At 45.3% G+C, this 9,805-nt stretch overlaps 1 protein-coding gene across 1 annotated transcript in view; it reads right to left on the bottom strand.

Moving 5' to 3' along the window:
* The window catches only part of B4GALT7 (xylosylprotein beta 1,4-galactosyltransferase, polypeptide 7), a 9,784-nt gene extending 3,753 nt beyond the window's left edge, over window positions 1-6,031 (bottom strand). The window contains exons 1-2 of the mRNA XM_006884410.1: window positions 5,893-6,031; window positions 778-1,140 (exon numbers count right to left, since the gene is read on the bottom strand). Of these exons, the coding sequence (XP_006884472.1) occupies window positions 778-1,140; window positions 5,893-5,942 (413 nt within the window). The 5' untranslated portion in view covers window positions 5,943-6,031. The remainder of the gene's footprint in view (window positions 1-777; window positions 1,141-5,892) is intronic.
* Window positions 6,032-9,805: the final 3,774 nt, after the last annotated feature.

The raw sequence follows: 9,805 nt of genomic DNA, 5'->3' as shown, positions 1-9,805 counted from the left end.
TGCAGTGAGCTAGCCGGCTGCAGTGAGCTAGCCGGCTGCAGTGAGCTAGCCGGCTGCAGTGAGCTAGCCGGCTGCAGTGAGCTAGCCGGCTGCAGGCGTGCAGGAGTTAGAGTCAGTCATGCTGAGTGCTGCTAGGCAGGAAAGGGCAAGGGCTCTGAGGGTGTGGACACATGACCACTGAATCGAAGTAAGATCAGGAGCGAGTGTAGGTTAGGTGGCAGGGGTGACATCAGTGGATTAAAGGGTGTTATGGGGTCCAAGAATTGGTGGAGTCAATCTTCTATAGGGAAGGAGTAGTAGGGAAAGGAAAGAGGCTGGAGCATGAGAAGCCCAAACAGTGGCTATGGAGGGTGCAGTTTCCAGTAATGGCAGGTATTTTGGCATGATGGCAGCTGTGAACACCTTGATCCACCCTTTCCGGAATCCCCATGTCCAATCTAACAGCAGGAGCTGTCTGCATTCATCCACACCATTTCTCCCACCTGCTCTTCACACTTGCCCAACTACACTGACCACTGAGTGGCCTCCTTGCTTGCCCTCTGTCCCGGCACAATCTACGGCACACACAGCAGCCACAGTGAGCTTTCTAGGACAGAGGACAGACCCTAGCCCTCCCTAGCCCTAAGAGTTCCACCTCCCACTCTCTTGCCACTGCCCTGCTCCCAAAGGCACACCAGGGGCTAGCTGGAAAGGGGAGCATGCCCTGAGAGGCCAGGCAAAGGGAGGCCCCAGAGTGAAGACACTAGGCCACATCAGGGGTCTGAATGTGGTTCCTACCTGAAATGGTCCACCTGGTTGAGCACATAGATGTGGTGCTGGATCTTCTTCCTGCTCAGGAAGCGGTGCATGTGGGGCACAAAGACCAGAAGCTCCTCAAAGCGCTCCCGGAAGGGAACCAGCACTGCCAGGCGGTGGGGACCCCAGGATGGGTCTTCTTCCCAGTGCTCAGGGGGTGGCTCTGGGACACAGGCCCGAGGTGTGCCTGGGGTCTCCTGTCCTTGTCCCCTGGCCACTCGGGCCACATCACCTGAGCAGCTGAGCTGAAGCCAAAGCAAGGAGAGGAAGCCCAGCAAGAGACAAGCAACGAAGAGGTGGAAGACGGAGCACTTCCGGGGCAGGCCAGTGGGGAACAACCTGGATCTGGGGTAAGAACAGAAGGTGGATCAGACGCAGAGCCAGACCTGACATGCCTTTCCTGGCTCCCCAGGAGTCAGCACACACGGCCTGCCTGGCCCACACATGGAGAAGTTAGTGCAGAAGCAACGTTAGTGCTTTGGTTCAAGCTGCTGCCCAGGCATCAAAATCCTGCCCACTCCAACTTGGGAAGCTCTGCCCTACTCCCAGGTCACAGAACTGCCCCAGTTCCTTGATGCTCAGTCATTGCCTGTGACTCCTGGGTAGACAGTAAGTTGCTTACAGGCAGGGTAAGAGTCCTTTGCCCCCTCACTCACCCCATTTCAAGGGCAGTGGCTCTACTTCCTCAGGTAAGAACTCCACTTTACTGAAAGAGACCCAAGGCTGCAATCCTGGAGAACTACCCTTAGCAAAAGCCCTTGGTTTCATATAGCTTCTCAGGCTTAACAGAAAGCCCCCAAAACAGGTATGGGTGGTGGATTCCAAGCCAGATGAAGCAACTAACATTTATGCTTTGAGAATTGGATCTACTCCTGAACTAATGCAAGGCCCATCCGACAGTGTCAGTTTATTTTTTGGTTTTTTTTGTTTTGTTTTTGACAGTGTCAGTTTGTTGAACAAGTGTTAAAGCTTCCTACCAAGAGGCAGGCCCTGTGACAAGAAATGAGAGGCAGAAGAGAAGAAGAAAGAGGGAGGCTAGGACATTGGAGTACCCTGGACTTTGGAGTGATACTGGGGAAGACTGCCTTCTAGGTCAGAAGGACAAAGAAACTGGAAGAATTCACTTAATCCGTCTGCCCTTCTCCCTGGAAGTTCCTGAGGACACTGAAAAATGAATCAAAGAATACAAAAAAAGGAAAGTGTCTTTCACATTTTCTCTAAATATAAAGAGATGTTGCTCTAAACTTCTAAGTCACCGATCAGCTATCAGGTCTTAGCATCAACCTCCTAAATCCCTTTTTGATCCAAGAGACGTCATGAATGCCACTCTTCTGCTTACAAGGTGGAGTCCCTGGGTGACACAAACCTTAAAAGCTATGCTGCTAACTGAAAGGTTGCCTGTCAAAAGTCTAACCTAGAGGTGCTTTTGGAAGAAAGATCTGTGATCTACATAAAAAATCAGCCTCTGAAAGAAAACTGATTTGGTTTGTTATCTGTTTACAAGACATGGCACTGGTCTGGAGCGAAAACCCCATGACCTGACTCCTCTCCATGTGCTCCCACCTCACCCAGGGCTGCCCTACTGTGTGACACCACCCATAATGGTTCTCCCTGTGCCAGCCTTACACAGGCTGCTCCATCCAAAATACCCTCCTTATCTGTCTGGAAGATCCACTTCCCCAACCCCTTGCTGACCAGAAGGACAATCACTCATGTAATGATGAGCACTGTCTCCACCCAAACACCTCTCTGGGCTCCCTCCTTCCTCTACACACAGCATATGGCACTGTCCTCTTTAAGGTATGGCTTGTGTTCCATATTAGTTATTCAGGGGCTCACACCACATCAGAGTCACTTCTATGGCCCCACCACAGGGCAGATGACAAGGACATACTCACTTGCTCGCTGATTTAGAGAAGTCACAGCATGCTTTAGGTCACACACAAGAGCAAGTTCAACTCCTACCTCTTTCTAAAGGCACAACCACCAGCCTGGAAGCCAGCAGCCCTGAAGCCAGATGCAGGTCCCACCTATGGGAATTCTAACTTACCTACCATTGTCTTGTGGTGGTCCTTTGTGCTGGGGAGGAGCTGAGCCCAGTCCTGTGGGTGACCTGGGAAGGCTAGAACCTCTACAGATTCTCCCTCGCCCTCCAGGCACTTTCTTAGGGTAAGGTGGAGACCAGGGAGATAGACATGGAGTCATATCCCACCTTCTAGCAAAGAAGCAGCGACCAATATGCATTACTTGTTGTTCCCTCATGTCAGCCCCCCCTTCCTCTTGGGTTCATAGCCACACAAATCTCCTCATCCTGTGGCCTGAGGACCCAAAACACTAAGCAACCAGGAGTTAAGAACACAGAGTGCCAACGCCACATGACAGTGAACTGAGAACAACTGCTCTTGGTGCCACCTGGTAATAAACTCCAGATCTGCTGACTTAGCACTTCAGGACCCACCCCCTCTATTCCCAAGGGGCAATGCAGGCCACGCCTCATCTCCATCAATCTGTACCCAAGGCTAGTAACAGCAGCTTGGCTCCAGGGCCAGCACTCCTAATTGCTATACACCTCAGCCGTTGTTGCACAGATCTTTGTATCCCTGTGTGAAAAACACAGAATTGACATTAAGTAATTTTTTTCTGTCTTTTATGTTCCAAAGATCTCTAAAAAGATATCAGGAAATGGAAACATTCCTCCATTACTTTCCTTCCTTCCTAGTGGTGCAATGAGTTACTTGATATGGCTCTTTGAGTCATAGTCTTCTAACTCCCACCACATGACTGGCTCAAAACCCCTCAAACTCACTGCCATCAAGTTGGTTTCATTTCCAGGGCTGTAAATTATATCATAAGGAGACTGTCAATCTTTCTTCTGTGTAGCTGATGGTGGATTCAAATCACAAGAGATGGTTGGCCTTTGAGTTAGTAGCATAACTCACTACAGATCACACCCTCAAAGTTGTTGTTTTTGTGTACCACGAAGAAGTCAGTACCAACTCCTAACTGACCTTCCAGGTTTTCAGAAGCTGTAAATTGCACAGGAGAGGACTGTCTATCTTTCTCCTATGGAGCAGCTGGTAGATTCAAACTGCATGCCTCTAGGTTGGCAGCCCAATTCTTTAACCAGTAGGCCACTAGAGCTTCTTCTTTTGGGGGTGGGGCCATGCAAATAAGGTGACAATTTGTCTGTTTTACTATTTCAATAGGGTTAAAATGAGCCATCCTAGTGGCAAAAGGGGAGAATCTCATCGCCATGAAAAAGAAAGGCCAGAGTGACAAGTGCATCTTCTAGACTGAGATCCCTGCATTAAACTCCTTGACCAGGAGACAGAGAGCCATTAACACCAAAGAGACAGCAACAGACACTGAAAATCAGAGAGTGGCAACCAGCCAAGGTGGCAGAGAAGAAGCAACAGTCAGGACAGCAGAATCAGGAAATAAGCACACAAGAGCAGCTATACCTTCAGGTATTTGTTGGGATTTAGGTTTGCAGATCCACAGAGTGAGAGTTGGTTGAGTGCCTTTGGAAAGAAAGAAGGCCTACTGGCAGACCAGGCTTCCACCTGGCACTTATACCAAGAGAGCTAAAAAAGCTTTGTAACAATTGCTTGAAGAGGACAGAGGCCACGGGCATGAGAAGCCGACATTCAGACACAAATGACAGAAAGCTGCACTGATCAAAGAACTTTATCCTGACCTGCAGCATGTTACTTCTCTAACAAACTCCGTAACTGTGAATATTGCCCGTGAGTCCTTTGTGGATATGAGGATTAACCAGCCTTGTAAAGAAGCATAGAGATGGGAGGGACATTAGCTAATAAAACCCTAGTTATACACACATACATACATACATACATACATACATACATACATACATTCATACATACTTACATAGTTTGAATATTCTAGTTATAACACCTCAAAATTGCAAGGTGACTAGAAGACAAATGATATGTCCTCTGCTTAAGACACAGTGTCAAGGGTTTTTACGTACATGATCTCGTCTAATCTTTTTACAGTCTGGTAAATATTATGATCCTCTTTTCAGAGATGGAAAGCCTGAGGTTAGAAAGATTAAGAGATCTGTTTCTGGACCCATGGCTGTTAAAAGAGGATTCAGGGCTGATTCCACAGTTTGTTTTTTATTACATTTCTTATTTCAACAAAAGTCTGCGAAATGCTCAAAGGTAAACAGCCATTGGTCTCTACTACGATCTAGATGCTTCTGGCACCTGACAAGCTTAAAAGATCTAAATGAAGTAAGATGTCATTTGTTAGGCAGAGTTCCATTATAAGGTTTTCTTGTGTAAGAAGTTTTCTAGCAACATCTCAAAACTTACATGTTGGTGTCCTCCCAAATCCAGGCAATCAAATATCTTTTATCCCGTTCTGCTTTAACAGGAAACATCACTAGGTATAGTCTGGGCCAACGTCACACCTTATACACACAATCAGGCCCCATTCGAGTATAGCTGCCACGGAAAATAATTCATGTAAGTGTAGGAAACGTCTAGAGCACGCCAGGTAGTGACCAGACAGACAGAGATACAAGAGCTTCTCCCTGTCCTGCTCTCCTGGGCAGTCATGAAAGGGTGAGAAAGCCCCAAGGTAGAGGTATGAGGTCTGAAGCCAAATGGATGTGATGAGGAAGGCAGTCAGTGATCGGGGGAAATAGATAAAGACCTCAGAAATGCTAAAACAGGCAGATCCACAGAAAGAGACCAACAAGGTTTGAAACTAGCACAAAGAGAAAATGGAGCGGGCAGTCGAGAAAGACAGATACAAAGAAGTAGATACACACCACGAGAAGGCTCGTAGGGATAAAGATTAGCAAAGAGAGACAGAGAGACGCTCGAAGGGGGAGGAACTCAAAAAGAGGTGAACGAAGACCCGCAGAGACACAGGAACCCTGAGTTACGGAGACCAATGGAGACAGAGACCAACCAAGTGTCAGACACCCATGCAGGGCAAACTAGTGACCCACAGGGGTAAATACAGAGCCGCAGAGCCCGAGACGCGGCGGCTTCTGCTCAGAGACTCCACCAGGCGGCCCACGTAGGCGCACCCGGGAGGACATGCCACGCCACTGCCGCTCACCTTCCGTCCTCCCAGGGCAGCTGCGCCGCTTTCCGCCGGGAGGGGAACATCGCTGGGGAGGCGGCCGCGCGGGGTTACCGTTACAGCCCCGGCCGGCCGGCCCCCGGGGCCTACGCGGCGCCTCCGCCGCAAGCCCCGCCCCCTGGTCCGTCAGGTCCGCTGTTCCGGCCGCGCCGTCTGCTCCCACAACTGCCGCACCAAAGGTTCTGGGCGATGCCTCAGCTCGCCAGGCTGTTTACCAGCACCCTGCAGACCCGCTTGACCTCCCAAGAAATTAAGGCTTCACCCAAGAAGTAACTGAGCTAGAAATTTAGGCTCCAGACTCTTGCGTTCTGGAGTAATCTGCATCCTCCTCTTCGAAACATCTGAACACCCCTGCTGTAAGCACAGTCTCTCTGCCACTAGCTTGGGGGACATGGATAGAGAGCATAAAGTCAAACTCAAAGCAACGTCTTGAATGCCACTGTCACTCTAAGTAGTCGTTAACCTGTCTTCAGACAGATTAACTGAACTGGACAACTGGTTCTTGGACTTAAACTGTATTTTGGGACAAACCACAGTCTGTCTACATCACCTGGAGATAAATGGTTCCTATTTTATGTTGACATCATTACTTATCAATTTGGAGAGGTCCCTGGCTACAGATATCCGAGTTCATGGTCTTTTTTCCCAGTCTATAGTCTGGTATATTTATATAAAACCTATACCTAGAGCAAGACTGTTGTACAAACAGCGTAGGAATAGTGCATGGCTTAAAATCAGGAAGAGTGTATGTCAGGGTTGTATTCATTCTCGATTATCTTTTCAGCTGCACCCTGAGCAAATGATTCTAGATGTTCGACTTTCTGAAGAAAAATGTGGCATCAGGATTAGAGTTAAGAGTCATCAACAACCTGCACTATGACGGTAATATAACCTTGCTTTCTGGAAGTGAGATGGACTTGAAATACTTGATACAGCCTTCAATGTGGATTACATTGCAATGTCAAGAAAACAAAAATCCTCACCAATGGACTGATCACAATAAATGGAGAAAAGATTGAAGTTGCCAATGAATTAATCTTACTTGGATCCATAACAAACACACTTGGGACTAGCAGTCAGAAAATTAAACGACACATTGCATTGGGCAAGTCTGCTGCTAAGGACCTCTCTAAATTACTGAGGAGCAACGATGTCAGTTTTAAGACTAAGTTGTGCCTGATTCAGGCCATGGTCTTTTCAATCACTTGCTATGCAACTAAGAACTAGACAATTAATAAGGATGACAGAGAATTATTGATGCTTTTGAGCTATGTTGGAGAAGAGCACTGAATAGTCTTTGGACTGTCAAAAAAAGAAACAGATATGTCTTGGGGAAAGTGCAGCCAGAGTGCTCCTCAAAGGCAAGGATGGTGAAACTTCATTTCACATATTTTGGGCATGTTGCTAGGAAAGTTTTATTTTTAATTTAATTTTTTATACAAAGTTTACCAAAAAAACATTTATTAGAATGTAAAGATGAACATTTAAACTCATTACATTATTTCTTGAATTTTTAATTTTAATGAAAGTTTACAGAGACTTAGGGTTTCCAGTCATTTATTGTTGTACTTTTCTCCCTGTCCACCCACTCCCCCCAAATCACTCTTCTCCTTGAAAAGAAGAACTCTTTCATTGTTATTCAGTCCCTCCCCCAAGTCCACTCCACTGTGCAGCCTTCACTCTGGACTTCTGTAATGACAAGAATACCCATTCATATATCCCTTTTAAACAGTTCTTTTCCTCATCTGTTTCAATGCAATATACATCATTCCTCCCCTCTTTTTCTGTCTTACCTCAACCCTGATGTCAGTCCCATTCTACAACAGTGGCACTATGCAGTATTTGTCCTTTTGTGACTAAGATATTTCACTCAGCAAAATGTCCTCGAGGGTCATCCATTTTGCATAATATTTCATGAGTTCCTTGTTTTCCAATGCAGCATAGTATTCCATTATATGAATATACCAGAGCTTCTCTATCCATTTGTTTGTTGATGGGCACTTGGGTTGTTTCCAGCTCTTTGCTATTGCAAACAAAGCCACAATAAACATGGGTATGCATATAGAGAGTTTATTTCTTGGACAGGGATTTAATGCTTGGAAAAGTGGAGGGTCAGCAGAGGAGAGGAAGACCTTCAAGGAGATAGATTGACACAGTGACTGCAGCAATGGGCTCAAGTATATCAGAGATTGAAAGGGCAGGTTCAGATAGGTTGTTCATAGGATCACTGAATAATACTCTACCCAACAACATCTAACAACAATTCTGTATGTTTGAAAGAGTGAAAGTGAGAAAGAGAATGTATCAATTTTGAGTCACTATCAACAATTCTATGTGGTTGAGAGAGGCAGAGAGAAAGAATGTATCAATTTTGAGACACTTTTTATAACAAAATCCTACACACTAACTATGATGTCAATAATATAGAAACTACTTTTGCAATATGTATATTTTGCTGATAACACATAAATAGCACTTGACTTTCTGTTAATTTTAAATTTATTCTTAATTTTTTTTAATGAGGAGAAGTCCTAGCTATAATAACAACAGATTCCATCATTTCATTAGGGCTAATTCAGTCCAGTAGCCCCCAACATTTTTTTTACTATTTTCCTCTAGTCTTTCACACATTACCTATGCATTCCTTTTTACACACACACACACACACACACACACACACACACACACACACACAGGCTTTCTGTTATGGACTTGTAGTCCTGCCAAAATTTTTCTTCTTCCACAGGGATTATACAGTTTACAAAACCCTTGTATGAATTTGGCAATTATGCACAAATATGCAAGGTAAGCAAATTTGGGGTCTTTGTGGGAGATTATAAACTGAGGTTATGGAGACTTTACTACCATCAAGAAGAGCAGAGAATGGAGTGCATCATTTCCTGTGCTGGGAACCTCCTAGACCCAAATGACAGAGTGCTACCACTGGAAAAATGTGAGACAGCACAAGACAGCTTGAGAAGGCAAAAGAAAGCACTAGTAGCATGAAATGGCAGGAATCAGGAGACTGTCACAAGATCACCCTACTGGGCTTGCAATTCCATAGAGAAAGAGAACTAAGCATTTTTAGATGAGACTTGCTGAAAGAGTTGAGTGTCTCTGGGAACTCGTACATAAACCTAAAAAGTTAAAACCCTTGCCCAAGCAGGGCAAAGGCCAACAGGTTAGCCCAGCTTTGAGCAAGGCCTGCTAGCAGACATGGCCAATAAACTGAGAGTTGCCTGGGTAGGAAGATGTCATGATTAATGAACAAATCCTGTTCTATATTGTTCCTGATACTTTATGAGTAAATCCTAATTCTAAATCACAGCCTCTTAATTCTCTACCAAACACTAGAACTATGAGTGTGGTCTGTGAGTTCTGTGTGGCCATGACAATGATTTAGGAAGGCCAGTAGAAACAGAGAGTGCTGTGTAGAAGCAAGGAGTATTACAATTAGTTTATTAAAAAATGTCAGAAGAGGTATGTCTGACCTCTACTTTGTAGGAATCAGCTTTGGACTGATGATGGTTCTCCCTGCTCCTAAGACTAGAGTACTTCTGACACTATTAATACATTACTGGCAGGTTAAACTTCTTCAGGAGGTTCTATTTTCACTTGATTCTCAACAAGCCTCTTCAAACTTTAATCCTACCCTTCCTCTGGCTGAAAAAGAACATTCATCCTTCTTCACACCAGTTATTTACTTTTACTTCTGCCTAAGGCTGAGTTCTCCAGAGAAGCAACACCAACAATGAAACTAATTTTATATATATATATATACTGAGTCCTTGTATCGAAAGGAATTGGAAGACACAGAAGAATTTCATGAAACAACATATGAGCAAGAGCCTATGGTGATGAAAGAAGAAGTTCAGGCTGCTTTGAAGGA

Source organism: Elephantulus edwardii, unplaced genomic scaffold, assembly GCF_000299155.1.
Source record: "Elephantulus edwardii isolate Elephantulus edwardi_28Jun2011 unplaced genomic scaffold, EleEdw1.0 scaffold00033, whole genome shotgun sequence".
Classification (NCBI taxonomy): domain Eukaryota; kingdom Metazoa; phylum Chordata; class Mammalia; order Macroscelidea; family Macroscelididae; genus Elephantulus; species Elephantulus edwardii.
The sequence above is the reverse complement of the archived record's forward strand: the minus strand, read 5'-3'. Positions and strand labels throughout refer to the sequence as shown.